At 53.4% G+C, this 19,103-nt stretch overlaps 1 protein-coding gene across 1 annotated transcript; it reads left to right on the top strand.

The window, feature by feature from the left end:
- The first annotated feature begins 9,630 nt into the window (after positions 1-9,630).
- On the top strand, positions 9,631-12,368 carry ELFN2 (extracellular leucine-rich repeat and fibronectin type III domain containing 2). The gene has a single exon (XM_010585426.1). The coding sequence runs from the start codon at positions 9,631-9,633 to the stop codon at positions 12,055-12,057; it is 2,427 nt and encodes an 808-aa protein (XP_010583728.1). The 3' UTR covers positions 12,058-12,368.
- The last annotated feature ends 6,735 nt before the right edge of the window (positions 12,369-19,103 follow it).

The raw sequence follows: 19,103 nt of genomic DNA, 5'->3' as shown, positions 1-19,103 counted from the left end.
ATCCAGGGCACCATCTCAACAGCCCTGTCCCACAGGTCTGGCTGGTCATCCTCACAGCCTGAAAGGCTGTGTGCTAGCACGTGTGCCCAAGCAGAGGCCGAGGAGTCCAGCCACTTTGGTGAATGGATCAGTCCAGTTTGCAGCAGGGGCCAGGGGATCTCCAGTCCTGGAGGAGGATATTTCCAGAGCCTTTAGTTTGGGTCCAGCTGGGAGCAGCACCAGTTCTTATTTTGGTTTTGAAACCTTGAATTTCCAGCAAGCTGCTTTTTTGGCTGGCTTGGGTTGATTGAGTTGGTAGAGAGACAGATGTAGGTGGATAATGGGGAGAGGGGGTGGTAAGTGGCAGAGCTATTGCCTTAGCGAGAGGGAAGGATGCCGTATAAGTACTGCCAGTCCCCATTCAGTGAGCAAGTGGTGAGTCAAGGGTAGATACTGAGTCAGCAAGAAGGCGGACGGGTGGGTGGCTGGGTAGAGCACCCTGGCTAGCTCAGTACAAACCACTCAGCCACACCATTGCGCTCAGCTCCCTGTGGGAAAGTCGCAGGCAGCGGTTCAGGCTATGGCATCCCGGGTTCTCCCCTTCCCGTGCAATTCCCTGGGCTGCCGTTCGGAGCCTGTGGGGCTTCAGAGAGGGCCCCTGACCATGGCCTCTGGTGGGCACTTTTTTTCCCTACATGTTCATGATCCTACTTGCAAAAGAAGAGGAATAAAAACAGCTAATGAAGGTAGAGAGCGCCCTTCAGCCTGTCTCACCCCAAAGGTATCACTCATGCAGTCAGGGAGCTGGTGAAAGGTAGGAGCAGGGAGAGAGAAAAGAAAGAAAGAAAAAAAGAAATGAGGTAGAAATGAGAGTGAGAGAGAGAAAATATTTGAGAGATGAAAAGAAATTACCATACGGCAGGATCCTGTTATTCAACCTAATTTTCAAAGGACTGCAGCTGTCGCACTGAGATAATCTGTTAATTATAACAGTCATTGTGTTTTGGCAATGGAAGAAAAAAACAGGCTCTAAACAAGGCAAGGTAGTGGGGAAAAGAGAGGGGAGGCACGGCTGTGTCAAAATGCATGTCAGATGTTAGCTTGAAATATAGGTGGGCGAGCTGGCCGGGAGGAGGGTCCCTCCCCAGCGGGGCTGAGCTGTGCCATTGCCTGAGGGTGGTGGATGAAGGGGAGGTGGAAGCAGCCATGTGGAAATACAATGTCCTGTCCAGCGTGGGGCTAGTCCTCTGGCTGAATCCAGGCAGGCATTGACCAGAGGAAGGGCTTTGAGGTGCACAAGTGTCCCCGTTAGCCTGTGCTGTCACAGCGTTTCACGGTCACCTGAAACAGCTTCTCCATGTCCTCCCCCCTGCCCCTTTCCTCTGCTTCTGCCCCACACCATATCAGGACTGCATCTGCCATATTTGAACCACCATCTGTAACAGCTGCTGCTTCTGGTTGACTCTCCATTTGTGGGAAAACTGAGCACAGGGGCTGCCCCATCTTTTGACACCTTGCAGGCTAATGACTTGGGGTAACGATGCATGACTGTCAGACACACTCTGGCTGGGAGAGCCACACAAGGGCAGCCCCCTCCTCTCACTGGAATGGTGGCTCAACCTCTGGAGTTTTCGTGCTGGAGTTGTACCAGGGTGGCTGCTTGTTCTACTTGGAGGGAGGTTTCGCTGCCAGCAAGAGAACCTCTCCCACAGGGAAGGTTCCCTGGAAGGTGAGAGCACATTGAAGGATGCTGGAATGCCAATGCTTGTGCCCTGCAAGAGTTTGCAGGCCTGGAGGTATCCTCCGCAGGATGACTGGCCGCCAGTGCGCCTCGTGAAGCGATTGCTACCCTCAGCCAGCCCAGGACCTATGTGATTCCTTAGGCTCTGAGTCCCTCCAGCAAGAGACAGTAGTGAGCTGTAATGCAAGGGACTAACCCCCTCCATGCCCCTTCCCTGCAGGGTAGCGTGTTTGGGGGCACTCCATACTGGCACTGCTGAGTTGCTGAGGATGAATGTATTTAGAAATACTGGAGGTATGTTTGGTTTGAGTGAGGGCGTCTCTCAAATACCCTGCCATTCACAGCCAGCCCAGTGAAAGCCAGGAGCTGCTGTTGTAGGAAATAGGGCAGCAAGGCATCCACAGGACAGCAGAGGCATCACAGTGACCCTGAGGGGATGGGGGTCTTCATACAGCCCAAGAATTTCTCCTGACCTCGTGCCAGACATGCTGCCCTCCCCTGCACACAAACAGAGCCAGTGCTCCCACCCTGTTTCCTACAGCAGCTCCCTCCCATGCACCCAGACCCCCACTCCTGCCCCGCTACCTGCCGCAGCTCACACGCACACTCACGCAGAGCTGCCGCTCCTGTCCCTTTCCTCCCCCCCGACAGCTTGCAGAGAGCGGGGGTCATTCCCCGTCCCCTACAGCAACTCCGTCCCACGCGCAGATGTACAGAGCCAGCCCTCGCACCCTGCTCCCTACGGTGATTCACGTCGGGGCACACATACAGAAGGAGTGCTCCCACCCCTTTTCCTACAGCCCTTCTCCCCTACACACGCTCGCACACCCGTGGCCGTCTCCTGTGATCCACGCACGCCCACGCGCAGCCCGCGCTCCCACCCCGTTCCCTACGGCTCCTCACCCCCCCCAGCACTCCCACCCCTTTCTCCACAGTGACTGCTTCATGCAAACACACGTGCACACACACACGTATGCTCGCACCCAGCGCTTTGCCTGCTTCCCCACGGCAATTCCCCCCCACCCCAGGAGTCAGCACTCATTCTCTGCTTCACGGAGTGATTAACCCACGTACATACCCGGCCTGCACACCCACCCCATCACCTATAGCAACTCCTCCGCATATACTCCCCCTTTGCCTCGCTCCCTCCCCATCGCCAACAGGAATTATTTCTAAGCCTTTCCACTGCCTCATGTCTGGGCTCATGGGATGACACCAAGGGCAGTGATGTTTCCCAGGCCCCCCTCTCCCCTGGAGGGAGAGCGATGAATGTGGCTTTATTGCTGCTAATATTTTTTATGGAACCTGTAATCTCTTGACATCCTCTTCTACCTGGAGAAGGCTGTTCCCCACGCCTACCCCCATGCATGCACTCCTGTGGGCTGCTGCGGGCTGTCTGGGTGGAGCTGGCTTGATGCAAATCCCCCTTAATCTTCAATAATCATATTAATATAAAAGGTAACCATTTCACTTTGGAAAACAAAGGTGGCTCTCTGGCCTGCCAAGGAACCACTGGCATATGAAAGACCTTTCTGGCAGTATTTATCACTCTAAAATAAGATTTACGCTTCTAAAGCTCTTTCTTTTCTTTCATGCTTCTGAGCTGCTTCATTTTTCTCCCCTGAGCTTTCCCATTCTCTCTTTCTTGCTGCCTAACAAATTAGGCATCTAATCACTGTTGGGGAGGCGCGATGGGAGAGCAGGGGTTTTATATACAGCATCGTGTTGGGTTTTTTTCACGGTTAGTCTTTAAGCTGTTTGGCTCAGCAAAGGTTTGGAATCAACGGCTGTGCATTTGCTTGAGCCTGGGTGCACGTGTATGGCGGATGGTAACTTCAGGTTAACACCTGAACCCTTCCCATGCCCCGAACTGGCCAAAGGGCAGGACTGCAGAGCAGCATGTCCTTGGGGCAATCCTGCAGCCTGTATTTCAGCCCTCTGCCCTGTGCAGGACCCCATCGTTGCCGGCTGGAGTTTGAGCGCTGTGAGCATCCTTGCAGCCGTGTCCTGTGAGAAGCAGCTGAGATCCTGCGTGGTTTTGTGGGCTTCCTCAGCACAGTGTCCTGCTGGGATCCTAGTGCTCTGGGCTTCCTCATGTCAGGAACAGCTGGAATTTGGGAGCTGCGAGCGAGCTCCCCCCTCACGGCAGGGCCAGCGCAGCTTTCAGAGGGATGATTTTTCTCCCAGCAGGCACTCTGGATTCATATACGGTGAAATGAACCTGCCCAGAACTGAACCACGAGACTTCTCTTGTGGCAGCACTCTGCCAAAACTCACAGAGCCTCTAATGTTGAGTGGCCACCCTTCAGCAGGACCCACTGATACTGGTTCAACCCCTATAAGGGATGGAGTCTTTGTCTGGTTAGTGACATGAAAACACCTTTTGTTGCATGACTTTCTAGGGTGGCTCTACAGCTTTTTTTTTCTTTTTATGTTTCTGCCTAAGCCAGCTCCTCTGTCCTCTAGATTTTTGAAGCTACAGGGCCAATTTCTAACAAATGTCATGTTGGGATGGATCTCAGAGATGCTGAGATCTTACATGTTTCATGAAAATAGGAGGATAAATTAGAGAAGAGAGAAAGTGAGAGAGAAGCCTTCACAGAGCCCCATTAAAGTAAAGAGTGCTGTGTGACCTCGACCCTTGGTGGACATCAGAGAAGCTGCAGTAGAAGACATTTTCTATCTCTCTCTCTCACATACATGCACACAAATGTCTTCCATGTCACAAATCCACAGGTCGTCAGGCTTCCTGCTCCCTCTTCTCTCGATCCCAAACTTCTCAGGGCTTCTGGAGCACCTTTGGGAACAGCCACAGGTTCTCTGCTGCATGATTTGATGGTAACTCCTGCAATAAACGGGAACATCCCTGGAAGCAGTGGGGCTGAGAGGAAAGGGGCTGCTGTGGTGTAAGTGCCACACCAGTGCTGCAAGCTTCTCCCACAGCACTGTCCTTTCACTATAGCCGGGGCAAAAGCAAGGACCATCTCTGGGTGGTGAGTTGAAGCAGCTGCAGTGATGCTCAGACCAGTGCGTATTACAGAGACTATCCAGCAGGTGTGGAGAGTCCCTTCAAGCAAGGCACCAACTCCCAGTACCAAGCGCCCCTAGGAAAGGCTTATTTTTTTCAGAAAGTGGTTAGAGAAATCCTGGAAGGACCTTGAAGCCAAGAGTGGGGAGGCAGAGACCCTTGGGGGTGGTGTTTGTGCCCTGAGGCTGCCAGCAGCAGGCAGTGCACTGAGCTGGGAAGAGGGCTGATGCCCAGATGAAGTGCAAAGCGTAAGAAAGCAGCAGGAGCTTTGGCCTGGTTTCGGGGTGTCCCCAGAGGAGCCAAGAATGTTTGGCAGGTTTTTAATGCATGCATTTCTAATGGGAGGCTCTTAGCACCGTTTAAGCAATGGTGGAATTAAGTGCTGGCTTTTCCAGTGCACTGGGCCCCAGGAGGACAAGGTTGACAGGGTCAGAATTTCAGGCCCAAATTGCTGCTGTATGTGGTTTTTCTGGTTTCCATTTTACACCGTGGCCTCTAGACCTTGTATCCTTTCTCAGTCATGGTCCTTCCACCCCCTCAGCCCCCAGCTCCTCCCTGTCCCTCATATCATGCCTGTCCACACTTTCAGTGGTTGTATTTTAACCTGCCCTCATACCTGGCCATCTAACTAGTGACTGCACTCCTGTGTCACCCCTCGTGCTACCTTGATCCCCAAGCCAAAGGGTTTTCTGTGGCTATCAGGACATCCAGCTCCTAAATCAGATTTGGGGCTCTCATCCTTCTATTTTGCCCTCCCTACTGTCTCCTCTGAACAGGGGAACCATCCCTGTGGCCTCCTCCTCTTCTCCAAACACTCTGGTGCAAAGAAATGCCAATAACATTGAGGTATCCATTAGTAGGGAATAAACCAGAAGGAAATCGTTGGGACCTCAGAGCGGATGGGTTGACTTTGTGCCAGCCAAGGAAGGTACAGCCATTCATGGGCACCATGCCACTACTGTTCCTTGATGCTCTCGCATACATGAGGATGGCCAGGAGCCAAGGGCACGTTGTAAGAGCCGTCTTGGGTTACAGTGAAGAGTGTTGGAACCCTACAGCCGGGTAGGCCCAGCACATGGGGGTGGTGACATTGCACCTGCCCTATAAACCAGATCCCGTGTCCCAGCTTTTCCCCTCACCTGTAATCACAGCCTCCCTCCACACCAGGCTCTCCACAACTCGTGTGTCCCCCTTCCTCGGCTCTTCTCTGGGCTGGAGTTGCTTGCCCTTGCTCTCCCTGCCCACCCTCCATCCCTGCATCTTTTTGCTCTGTTGCCTGAGAAGCAAGGGAGGGAAACAGCCAACTCCACTGTCAACACCTTTCAGGCCAGTAGAAAGGACAAAATGTTGTTTGTGTTGTTGGACTCCAACGCTATCCGATTTATGTTCATTTGGCTCTAGACAGTCGAGGGAGGGCATGGTGCTGACCCCCATCCCTGGCCTCCCCTTGCCTGTGAATTGCCAGTGTCAGGGAGCTGCTGCTCCCTAAAGGGCAGGGCATGGCCGTGGTGGAGCTGGAGACTGGCATTCCTATGGCATTGCTCCGGCAGGGACTGACGGCACCGGGCTGAACTGAAATGGAGTCCCAGGCCATGGGCAGGGGTGGAGGAAGCCACAGATTGGGCTGGCCTCGGAGCCCTTAAAACCAGTGTGATAGCAGGGAGACAGGAGCCATTGGGGAAAGAATGGCAGGGTCTGCGTATTTCTTGTACATAGCCACCTTGGGGACCCAAGGGGAGCAATGAGTTTGGCTTGAGGAATGGCTTTGACCTTCCTTTGGCCTGTGGCTGAGACAAGGTTGCACAGCCAAGGTGGGAGGTAGATAGGAAGCGGGTCTTCTCTGCGTGGTCCCCTTGCTTTTGACCCATAGCAAGGATAAACACCACCTTCATTTCCATCCACCCCCTAACCCAGCCATCTCTTTCTAGGCTGCTAGGACATCTCCCCTTCCCAAACCCTCTCTGTGCTGCCTGAGTGCAGGTCCCTGAGTGGGATGGGGTGGCTCTCAGTGATTACTGGGGCTGCTGCAGAGGAATGTGGTCCTGGCCTCAGGGTTTCTCCCTGTGCACCATGAACGAGCTACAGCAGGTAGAGCTGACTTCAGCACAGCATTTGGAGCAGCCTGCCCTACCAGAAGGGGTCAAAGTAAGGGGGCTGGGATGTTCCTGTATGGAGTTGGATATTGTGCAGGGCATTTGGTGAAGTGAGACAGGCCAAAGCATAATGGTCAGAGAAGGACTCTGGCTAAAATCTGGGCTACGCTTTTCACTGCTTGCTGAGGGGCTGCCCCTGGCCTCTCCCGGGGTGGACATACTTTAGGCACCAATGTGCAAAAAACGTGATAGTACCTGCCATTCTTTTGTTCAGTGGAAGAGACTAGGCAAAGTGAAGGAGCATTAGAGGGGAAGGTAAAGGAACAGAGATGGTATGGGGGATTGGCTGTATCTCTGCATGCCATCACCTCTGGAAAAGGTGGGACAAAGCAGGGGACTGGCGCTGAGGAATATCAGAGGTCTGTGAGTCCCAGCCTGTGGAGAGCCAGATGTGCCTCCTATCTGATGCATCTGGGGAGACAGTGTCAGGAAATTATTTCTCATTGGATTATAAGGCTGAGAAACAAAGCAACAGACTGTAAAAACCTCTGCCTTCTGCTTCAGTGCTGGCTGATGCAAAGCTGAGGCAGCAGCTGGAGGTCGTCATATGACAACCATAAATGACATGAGTTTGGTGGCCTCAGATGATGAGCTGTGGGGAACAGAGGCTTTCTCTCTGTCTTTTCCATTGGTCTAGCTCTCCCCCCCGCCCCCTTCCCTTCTCCATCTTGGCTTTACTTTTTGGATTATTGAATATTTAAGTGTTTCTCTGTGACACTATCTCTGATCCTTTAATCCAGCTGGCCTGGTAATTCCACAGACCCAAATCAGCTCAGATTTCTCCACAGACATAAGCCTTGTTCCTCAAGGGTTCACTCCTCCTCCATTTATCTTCCTTCATTTTATTTCTGCCCTTTGTGTCTCTGTGCTAGAAATTGGTTCGCCTTTCGCAGCAAAAGCTTCGGTGATATCTTTAGTGAGCAGCCTCCCCCCAAAATAAAAGGGGCAAGAGGGGATCTATTTTTCATTAACTAAGAATCCTTTTCTCTGTTTTTTATTGTCTTTCTCCTCAAAATTTAAAAAAAAAAAAAAAGACAGCATAGTGCCCACATGTTTTATCTGCTGTATGAAATTATTTCCTCTGCACCGCCTGAGGACATCCCCGCCAGGCTCCTGTCAGCACACTGGGAGAAGGGTTGAACCTGTAGCCGGAGGGAAGGGTGCTCCAGGCTGCCTTTCCCAGTCAGAACCAGCAGCTTACGCAGAGCCCAGAAATACATTGAAGCAAATGTCACTTTGCTGCTGATTCCTGCAAGGTGTCCTTTCCCACAGATGGGCAGTGTTCATAGCCCCCAAGGGGAGGTGGCAAAGTAGGAAGGTGGAAGCTGTGCACCTCTCTTTGGTGGGGGTAGGTGGGTGATGTGCTCCAGCTCAGACCTGCTGGCATTGCTGGGTGAGAGACTGGAGGCTGGTATTTGACACACTACTTACACCCTGCTCCCCCCACCGCCGCCCCCAGCATGCTCAAGCCAGGCTGGCTCACCTCAACAGCTTTGTCCCTTCACCAAGAGGCAGGAACAATTTTTAGGGCACAAGTGGTTACACGTGGCTTGAATTATTTATCCCTCTTGCATCAAGGAAGGAAGGAAACAAACAAAAAAGTGTTGGGGTTTTTTTTTAGGAGGGAAGGCTTGTCTGCATTTTCCCTGCTTCGTGCATTCTGTGTACATCATTTTCAGGCGGCTGAAAATCTGTGGCTTTGGCTGTGCTTGGGGCTTGCCTTTGTTTACACTAGGAGTTTTGAGCCACCCGCAATAACAGTCTTATGTTTCCTACCCTCCATCCCCTTCCCCTTCTACCCCCACGCTGCTGCCTTCCCCCAGGTCCCTGGCTGTGATCACGTTACTTAAGGGAGCCTGGGTACCCTTCTGCATACCCCTGATACAAGATTATACGTCGCGAGGGTTCCCTTCTCAAAGGCTTATCAGCATGGCAGGCAGTACCACTCCTCTCTTCCTTGCACCCCCCATAATGCGGTCTCTTCCCCATCTCCCTCTTCTCATGAAACCTTGCTGTCTATACTCTTATCTCAAAGACCCCCTCCAACTGATGCCTCTTCTTGCCTCCTGTGTGCTTTCTTTTCCAGATTCCAGTGACAGATGGATCTCTCTCGTGCGCACTTGCTCTTTCCCTCTGTATTTTTTGTTTTCGACATTTTTGATCTGAAGCTCTGAAGCTTCTCGGAGGGAACCCGGGAGAGAAGGAGAAGGAGGAGGAACCGAGGGAGCGTGAGCGACAGAGGAGGCAGCCCTGCCTTGTTCTTCCAAATCACACCGTGGAGGGGCGGGGGAAGACTAGAGAGGGGGGAGGACTTGGGTTTGTTTTGGGGTGGGTTCAGTGTGGGTGGGGGGTGGGTGGGAGGGAGAAAAGTGGAAAAGGTGGTCGAGTCGCTCATGAGCATCAAAGAAGATTCGTTATCCTCAGTCTGAATTTTTGTTTAGAAAAGAAGCACAAGGTAGTTCCCTTCCAGACCAATCATCCATGTTCATAGCTTTTGGGTGTGCTGGAAGCAGATTGCACGTGTTCCCCCTGCTCCATGCTCCTGGCTTGACCCAGAGGGCAAGAAGAAATAATGGTGACGACACCCAATAGGACTGGGGTGCTCATGCCCTTCCATTGCTAAACCCCAGTTACTGCCCCTTTCTCTTCCCTCTGCCCCTTAGTTTCCTTTTGCTGTGGTCCTGAGATTTGGGGTTGGTTTCTGTTGGTGGGGTTTTTTTTCCATCCTGATGAGGGCACCACTGCAGACCATGATGTGCCTGGGGTTGTGGGCAGCGGTCCTGCTCTGCTTGTTTTCCCCTGGCACCGTGCGAGGTGACTGCTGGCTGATTGAGGGGGACAAAGGTTATGTGTGGCTGGCCATCTGCAGCCAGAACCAGCCCCCGTACGAGACCATCCCCCAGCATATCAACAGCACGGTGCACGACTTGCGTCTGAACGAGAATAAGCTCAAAGTGGTGCTGTACTCCTCCCTCAACCGCTTCGGCAACCTGACTGATTTGAACCTGACCAAGAATGAGATCTCCTATATCGAGGACGGGGCTTTCATGGGCCAGTCAAACCTCCAGGTCTTACAGCTGGGCTACAACAAACTCACCAACCTGACAGAGGGCATGTTGCGGGGCATGGCCCGTCTCCAGTTCCTCTTTGTGCAGCACAACCTAATTGAGCTGGTCACCCCTACTGCCTTCTCTGAGTGCCCCAGCTTGATTAGCATTGACCTGTCATCTAACCGTCTCAGCCGCCTGGAGGGGAACACTTTCACCAGCTTGAGCAATCTGATGGTGTGCGAGCTGGCTGGCAACCCCTTCAACTGCGACTGTAGCCTCTACAGCTTTCTTAACTGGCTGGCGCTCTTCAACAACGTCACCAAGAACTATGACCGGCTCCAGTGTGAGACTCCACGGGAGTTCGCTGGGTACCCGCTCCTGGTACCTCGGCCTCACCACAACCGCAATGCCATCACCATCTTCCAGTCCATGTGCAGAGGTGGCACCATCCCTTCCCTCTCCAGGGTCAACCCTACCCCCTACACCCCTGACTCCCAGCGGGACCTGGACGAGGGCTCAGCCATCAGCCCTGGGGACTTCCTCTCAGTCAAGCCTCCAGCCTCCTCCACCACTGACTCCTCCTTCAGTCCCAGCATCAAGCTCCACGATGTCACCATTACCTCAGCCATCCTGATGGTAACCATCCCCATGCCCTACAGTAAGATGTATGTGCTGGTCCAATACAACAACAGCTACGTTTCTGACATAGCAACACTGAAGAGCAAGAAGGAATATGTCACTGTCAACAAGTTGAAGGCCCACACTGATTATACTTTCTGCGTGGCCTCCATCCGCAACAACAGGCGCTACAACCACACTTGCCTGACCTTTGCAACCCGGAGCAAAGGCAGGGAGGACCCTATTTCCAGTACTTCCACCACCACACACTATATCATGACCACCCTGGGTTGCCTCTTTGGGATGGTCATTGTCCTGGGAGTGGTGTACTACTGCCTGCGGAAGCGGAGGATGCAGGAGGAGAAACAGAAGTCCCTCAATGTCAAAAAGACCATTCTGGAAATGCGTTACGGATCAGATATTGATACCAGTACCATGGTCCATCCTTCCCAGAAGCTGGGTGAGCCACCAGTCATCCCTGTCTCACGGATGTCCTCCATCCCTTCCATGATTGGGGAGAAGTTGCCCCCATCAAAGTCAATGGAGGCTGGGATGGAGACTCCTAAAGTCACCACCAAAGGTAACTACATTGAGGTGCGGACTGGTGGTGGGGATGGGCTGGAGCGAACCCAGCGGGATGAGGACCTGAGGGAACTTGACAATGGGCAAGGCTCAGCTGCTGAGATCTCTACTATAGCCAAGGAGGTAGACAAGGTCAACCAGATCATCAACAACTGCATTGATGCCCTCAAGCTGGACACAGCCTCATTCCTGGGTGGTGGGACTGGTGTTGACTCAGACATGGCCTTTGAGTGCCAGTCCATCCCAGCCAGTTCCTCGGGTGGGCTAGAGCGGCCCAGCTTTCTTTCCCCACCCTACAAGGAAAGCTCCCACCACCCTTTGCAGCGCCAGCTCAGTGCTGATGCTGCCGTGGCCAGAAAGACCTGCAGTGTCTCCTCTAGTGGCTCCATCAAGAGCGCCAAGGTCTTCAGCTTGGATGTGCCTGACCACCCACCACTCAGCAAGTCTGACTCCAAATACATTGAGAAGGGCAGCCCACTCAACAGCCCTTTGGATCGTCTTCCCTTGGTGTCCCCAGGCGCCATCCACCACTTGGAGGTCAAGCCTTCTTACCATTGCAGTGAGCACCGTCACTCCTTCCCGGCCCTGTATTACGAGGAAAGTGCTGACACCTTGAGCCAGCGGGTGTCATTCCTCAAGCCACTCTCCCGGTCCAAGCGAGACTCCACGTACTCCCAGCTCTCCCCCAGACACTACTTCTCGGGCTACTCCTCCAGCCCTGAGTACTCATCAGAGAGCACCCATAAGATCTGGGAGCGATTCCGGCCTTACAAGAAGCACCACAGGGAGGAGGTTTACATGGCGGCTGGGCATGCCCTGCGGAAGAAAGTTCAGTTTGCCAAGGACGAGGATCTGCATGACATCCTGGATTACTGGAAAGGAGTCTCTGCTCAGCAGAAGCTGTGACTCTCCCTCGCTCTTTCCAAGGAAACAATACAAAACAAGACCCCCCCCCCCAACAACCAGAAAAAAAATATGCCACTTGACTGTGAAAAATAAACCAACAACAAAATACTCCCGACAAATACAAAACTGACAAAATCGTTTCTTAAAGTTTACAACAACAACAGAAAGCTCTCACACACACAGACACACACACACAGACACACACACACGCCGAATTGTCTCTACTGTGTTACGGGGACCATTGTTCTGCCTGCAGATGGTTGGGAGGAGCGTCCTGCTCTGACACTGTGGTAACAACACTGGAGTGTGTGGGGGTGGGAATGGCCCGGGAGAGGGTGGCAGTGGTGGCAGGGGAAGGGCAGGGATGGACACTCACTGGGCATGAAACTCAGCTGTGAACTATCGCTCTTTCTGTCCCTGTCGAGGGCTGATTTTTCTTTTGGGTGGGAGGGGAGGGCTTTGGTTTAGAAAGCTTCTCTTCCCACCTGATACACCTGCTTTTCCAAATCTTCCATCACTAATTTTTCCCTCATTTCCTTTGGCAGTGGAGGCTTTTCTCTCTCCCATCCCCTTCCAATATAGGTGGGATGTGTTGGAAGAAGTTCTCTGGCTTCTTTTCCTTTGCCTTTCCCTGCTCTTCTCTGTTAAGGCTCCCTAGGCTTTCACTTTCTGTCTAGATACTTCACAAACCTCCACCCTCCTCAGAGGAAGGAGAGGAGGTGTGAAGGACCAAGGGAGGTAGGACCTGCCATACAACAGGCTCTGTGCCCTTGCTGCTCTTCTTCCTTTCCTTCTCCCGCCATGTTGTTGCTGATGAACACCAGCAATTCTGGAGCGATGGCCATTCTTCAGGTCTGCTCAGAGCCAGTTTTCTGCCGGTTGGTGGGGGGGTATGAATGTGCTCTTTGGCATGGCAAGCCAGGTCCTCAAGGAGTGGTGGAGGAGAAGGCAGGAAGGTCTGGTCTCTCAGAGGTGTCAAGGGTTCCCATCTCTCCACAAGTGTCACAGGTCAGAGGTCCTCCCCACCATACACACCTATGCTCAGGCTGCCCTTGGGCAGTAGGTTTGACACTCTCTGTTCATGCCTCCCTTACTCTGAGGAGGGGACCTGGAGAGGAGCTCAGCAGAACAAGTTCTACATGAAGCTTCTGCAGCTCTTCCCAACTGACTTGCACCATGGGGTGTGGGATGGGTGGGTGTGCGTGAGAAGAGCGTCACCCAACTTCATCACTTGCAGGTGGATGCGAAGAACAGGATTTCAGTTGCTCACCTCGCTGGGTTGACAGAAAAGCCATGAAGTGGCTTCCTTTTGAATAGGCCATGGACATTCTGGCATGGATAGGAGACAGCCTAGGGTGAAGGCAGAAGCACAGGAAATAAAAGGGGTGTGAGAATGGGGCCTGGGAGTAGTCCAAGAGGGATGGCTCCAGAAGTTCCCTTTGTGTGTGCAGCCACACTGCGTGTGCTGGGCTGGAAGAGGATACCAGCCTCTGGATGGCAGTGTTCCTTTGAATACTTAGAGGCCCTCATGAGAGTCACCTCCTAAATCCTCCAGCTCCTCGTAGCTACCTGTGACAAACTCTTCTTAGGGATCCTTTAATGTCTTGGCAAAAAAACTGGTTTCACTTGCTAGGTCCCAGCCTCTGTCCCTTGGATAGAAGATCTGCCACAGAGTTGGGAATGAGCCTACTGCTGAATGAGCTACTTTGTCCCATTTCTGAGCAGCCCAACGAAGCACAATCTTGGCACCGTCTCCCCCAAAGTTTTCTTGTCAGGCGGGGGTGCTGCCTGCTGCCTGCGTCTCTATGCGGCACAGTGGGCTTCCTCTCCATGAGCTGCACACCCCAATTCTTGACAATCGTTCGCCTCTGTCAGGATGAGGGTGAGGGCCTGTGTTGTGTTGGCCTTTCCTAAGTGGCTATTTCCTTTTTGAGGCGCTCCTCAGAAGCCCCATTGTTTTTGGGGGCCCTGGGAAAAGGATGAGGGTGTAGGAGCTTCTCTGGGAGGTATTTACATGCTGCCTGCAGAGAACCTGCCCATTATCTGTCAGGTAGTAGCACTGCCAGCTGTGAGAGCTGGTTTCTATGCCACAGGTGACATGACTTCATCTTCTGTAAGTGAGGAGCAGCAGTACCAGAGCCTGGTGTGTGAAAACCAGAGCGGGGTTCCCCAAGATCTGTACCTGTGAAGATCCGTGGGGTTCCTTCCTTGTAGGGATGCTGATGGTAACAATCCTAAGCTACGTCCTGATCCCATTGCTTCAGCCTCCTTCAGCCTGCTTCCCCACAGTCAAAGCATTGGTTTGCCTTGAGTCCAGAGGTATTCATGGGACTGACTCCACACTGTAAGAGCCAGTCCAACCCAGAGGAAAGGGGGTGTGTGCACACGTGTGTGTGTGTATGTATGTGTAGGAGGATGAAGGGAAGTCACATCGCTGCTGCCAGGCATCCCTCTATGTTGGGACGATGCAGCAAATCAAGACAGGTAGATGCTGTGAGAGGTACTTAGGCACAGCAGAGACATCTCCAGCTACCACATGGAGCAGGCCCAGTGGTCTTCCAGCATGGCAACCATCCAAGCAGGAAAGACTAATGGCTGGGGCACAGAACTGGACGGGAAAAGGGGAATGACAGGCATGGGGGGATGGAGTCCTGTTCCTCTCCCCAGCTCTTCCCTCCCTGTGCTTCTCTGCTGTATGGTCTTGTAATCAGTTCCACTCAGTCTATACTTTTGGGGGGAGTGTTAACCTCTAATGGTTTCTGCTCCCTCGCCCCATCACCCCAACGAGGCAGTAAAGAAAGGTCAGGGATAGAGCTATCATCAGGCCCTTCTTTTGCCTGTGGTGGGGGTAAGGCTGGGTAGGAGGACAAGCCATTTCTCTCCCAACTGTAGCCCCCCACTCTAAACCAGTGGGTGAAGTTTGCACAAGATGGACTGTTCTGTGGGAGGAAGAGGGCAAGGAAGGGGAACAAAGTGTCTCGCCTTCCTTCCTCCTCCCTTCTTCCTTGTCCTGCTCCCTCCCCAGGGATGAGGGCTCGCAAAGTGACGCCAGCCCTGTCGGAGGAAAGCAGATTTAACGTTCTATTTGCATGACGATTTTACTGTATTTTTCTGAGCAAACACCTGTTGTGTATGTGCCAGTTTGTTGGAATTTAACCTCCTCTCCCAAAGTCTCTCCCGTCCTCGTCCCTGTTTTCCCTGCTCCTTTCATTCATCCCTGATGTGATTTTATGAGAGACTCCTACCAGTTTGGGAGGGAGCACACCCCAAAGAGAACCCACCCCAATCAGCCCCATGAAAAACATTCCTTCTTCTTTCCAGTGTCCCTCTGCCCTTTCCCCAAATGTGGTCTCTCGGCTGCTTTCCAGGGTCATGTGTGTGAAGGGGGGATGTGTTATATATCCAAGGCCTGCTCTTCCTGGTGGTCATCATTTCTCCTAATTATCTAGAAACAGGAGTGAGGCCCATCAAGATAGATCTCGTAAGAGAAATGGTCACTACCATCCCCATGCCCTGGTTGCTCCTTCCCCATACCTACAAGCAAGGCTATTCCTGGGGGAACAAGGAGTGCTTCAGCTGCAGGGAAACCTCTGATACAGTGAAAGCTTGATGTGGAGCTGGTTGCGATCACTTAGAAGACCTCCCACCACCTTCCTCTCATTGATTGCAGGGAGCTCTGGATCAGGTCTGTCCTACCCCTCCTCTCTGGTGGGTGGCCCTGGCAGAGGGCAGGGCATGATGAAACTTTTAAGGTCTTCGTGGTGGGAAAAAGCACGGAGAGACTGCCACAAGCTTCTAAGCCCTCTATGGCTTGGCTTTGGCAAGAGTTCCTCACCCCTGCCTTCTCCCAGGGCAAAGTGGATCCGTGGGGCAGAACCAGGACCAGCCCCTTTCACGCTTTATTTCTGGGTTGGTGACTCTTGGCAGGGAAAACAGGGGTTTAGTTCACCTTGCTGGAAAGCACGGAGGGTGAGGAATGAAGTTGGGTGCTCACCTGCCCTCTTCCCCCAAGGAACAGGCTTGGGGGGAGCCTGGGCTGGATTCCTGCACCCAGCAGAGCGAAGGTGAGACCCTAGCTGTGCTGTTCCCATGGGGCAGAGCTCTTCCCCACCCCTGCCAGTGCTGCCCCAGCTTATGCTGCGGTGCCACGTTCCCCTCTCCCCTCCCCACTCTTCCATGCTGAATAAATCCCTCCCGAGGCAGGTGTGAAATATTCATGACTGACAAATGAAGATTTATGTCGGGCTGAGGAGGCCTCTGTGTGTTTGCAATTCTAATCAGCCTGCCTTCCCGGAGGAGGCTCTGCCAGGCAGGCTTGGGGGAAGGAGAGGGAGATGCAGGAGGGAAGGGGGAAAAGGAGCTGAGGAAGAGAGAGGAGAGGCAGACACAGCAGGGTTGAGGAAGGTGTGGTGGGACCAAGGAATGGGGAGGCAAGGAGGCGACAGGTTGAGGGAGATGGACAGGGTGAAGAAGAAGGACAGGCTGGAAGGACTAGGGGATGAGATGGCTGCACTGGAAAGAATGGGATGGTAAAGGGAGAAAGGGACCAGCCAGAGAAAGGGTTGAGTGCAGGGATGGAGGCTCTCTGAGGTGGGGAGTAAGTCAGCAGTGCCTGAAGAAACAAGCTGGGCAGACTTCGTGATGAGCTGTGGCCCCTCTCTGTAGGGCAGAGCTCAGCGCTGCAGGGCGGGCAGCTGCCACACGGGCAGGAGCTGGACCCGGAGCCCCGAAAGCACATTTGCCATGCTTGTCGCTGACTGGAAAGCTCAGCTGCGTCTGGGAGGACACACAGCCTCCGGGAGCCTGGAGAACGCCCCTTCCACCGCCATCACCTCCTTCAGCACAAGCCGCGTGCAAGAAGAGCCTCGTGGAGCCGCATCCTCTTGCCAGAGCCAGCCTGCTGCCGTCCCACCGTCTGAGCGGGAGGGACCATCTTCAGGGTGTCTCGGTGTGGGACGGACACGGAGTGCCACCCTCCACCGGGCTACGGGGGTCTCTTGGCGGGCTGGCGGAGCCTCGCCTCCCCTCAGTGGCCCCCTGCCCACCCTGGCCGAGGCAGGTGTTTTTGGGGTCTTTCCCCAAAGAAAGGCAGAGGGGAGCGTTCTGTTGCCTCCCCGGCCCCCACACACGCACGCACTCCTGCACCCTGTCCCTCCAGCCGCTTTGGCCTTGTACCGTGAGGGACGTTCGCGGTCTGCCTCCCCCCCGCCGTGCGCCGTGGGGGTCTCGATACCTCTCCACGCGCAGTCCCCCCCCCAGGGCCGCCCCAACCCGCCTCCCCGTCCCCGGGTGGAGAGAGGACAATCTGCCCGCCTTCTCCTTCTCCCACCGGGTGGGCACGTCCTCTCCTCCTCGCCCTTTCTCCCCTTACGGTCCCCCCCCCGACCTCCGTCTGCCCCATCCTCGCGCGTTTGGCTTGGCCTTTGCCTCCCCCATAACAACCACCGCCACTGTGAGGCCTTGCTCTTGGGTGGCCTGCCCCCAATGTCTACTCTCCATCTTCCCCGGGGGGGGAGAAGAGGAAGAGGACGGCCGGGTCAGGCCAGACCCTCCAGGGCTGGTCCGGCTGGTCCATCCACAAGCACAGCACCTGGGGCGAGGGGGTGGGAAGGGACGGGCGGCTGCCGGTCACAGAGCCGGGGATATCAGCCCTTGAATGTAAGGAAGGGCCTGGGGGGGCAGCTGCTGGGACTGGCTCCTTGTGGCCTCTTTGGTGTTCGTCCTTCCGTAACAACCCTGTGACCCCCCTGGTTGTGTATGGACAAATTTGAGTTGGAGTTACGTTCTATTTTCTTTTCTTTTCTTCCTTTTTTTTTTCTTCTTTTCCTCTTTTAGATTTTTATTTCTTTCCTTTCTTTCTTTTTTCTTTTTTCTTTTCTTTTCCTGTTTTAAAACTGAATGGCACGAAATCGTTTTTCCTCAACTCGGAGATTCCTGTATGGAGAAAATCAATTTCTATATTTGCAATAAATTTCTTATTTAAAAAAAAAAACAACAAAAAAACCCAAAAAACAACAAACAAAAAATATGAAAAGCTGCTTCTGAGTCCATTTGTCCCAGCCTTGTCTTGCAGAGGAGGTGGGATGGGATGGGAGGGAACAGGGTACGGGAGAAACTGAGAAAGCTGGGACAGGGCGTGGGAGAAGGATTGTGGATTCTCCCAGGCACCCAGTGATCATCTGCTCCCCCCAAACATGCTGTTTCTCTGCCCTTGGATATCGCCTTGTTTGCACACATCCTCATTTTTACTGAGTCCTTAGTTCTGCCATGATACCGGTCCCCTCCTGCACCCATCGGCACCCAGTTCACACCCCATTCTGGACATGCATCCAGGACTGCCTGGGTGTAGGGCGTCATCTTCCTCACCCATCACCTACACAACAAATCCTCAGCTGGCAGTGAGACACATCCTCTGCCCGAGCTCCAGAGCTCTCCGGAGGAAGGCTGTCCAAGCCAGGCGATTCGGCCATGGGTAATGACTGAGCAATCTGTAACCTAATCCACCAGCAGATATCCTGATCTCAGCTCTTCCTAAGCATCAATATTTAAAGTCAAGAAGCCAGCAAATCCGTGGCTATTGGTGCATTTATACACATAATTAGGCGAATTTGCGTATGGTGACGTAGCAGCCGTTCCTTTGCACGCCTTGTCTCTTCTCTGCCTCCTGTTTTTTCTCGTTTCTAGTTTCTCCCAAGAGTGGTACTGCTGCTTGGCTCAGATGGTTTCTTCTTTTGCCCTTGCACATCCAGCTTTGATCAGAGGGGTCTAACTGTGGCTTCTGAGCTTCCTTCTTGGGTGTGCTGAGTTCACAGCCTCTGCTCCTAGTGTAGGGAGGGGCAGGAATAAAGGGTCCTAGGGGGCTGTGAATATGGACACAACAGTGACTTTCAGCTCCTGGATATATATGCTGCAGTAGCTGATGACTCCTATTAATGCTTGAATTGATTTTAGAGCAGCCTTGGGGGCAGATGCTACTACAGGCAGATGCTTCACAGTCTGACGCGTTCTTCATTGGACTTGGGAAGAATGATTGAGTGTGGGAGGGA

The sequence above is a fragment of the Haliaeetus leucocephalus genome, unplaced genomic scaffold, assembly GCF_000737465.1.
Source record: "Haliaeetus leucocephalus isolate CR32 unplaced genomic scaffold, Haliaeetus_leucocephalus-4.0 Scaffold101, whole genome shotgun sequence".
Classification (NCBI taxonomy): domain Eukaryota; kingdom Metazoa; phylum Chordata; class Aves; order Accipitriformes; family Accipitridae; genus Haliaeetus; species Haliaeetus leucocephalus.
The sequence above is the reverse complement of the archived record's forward strand: the minus strand, read 5'-3'. Positions and strand labels throughout refer to the sequence as shown.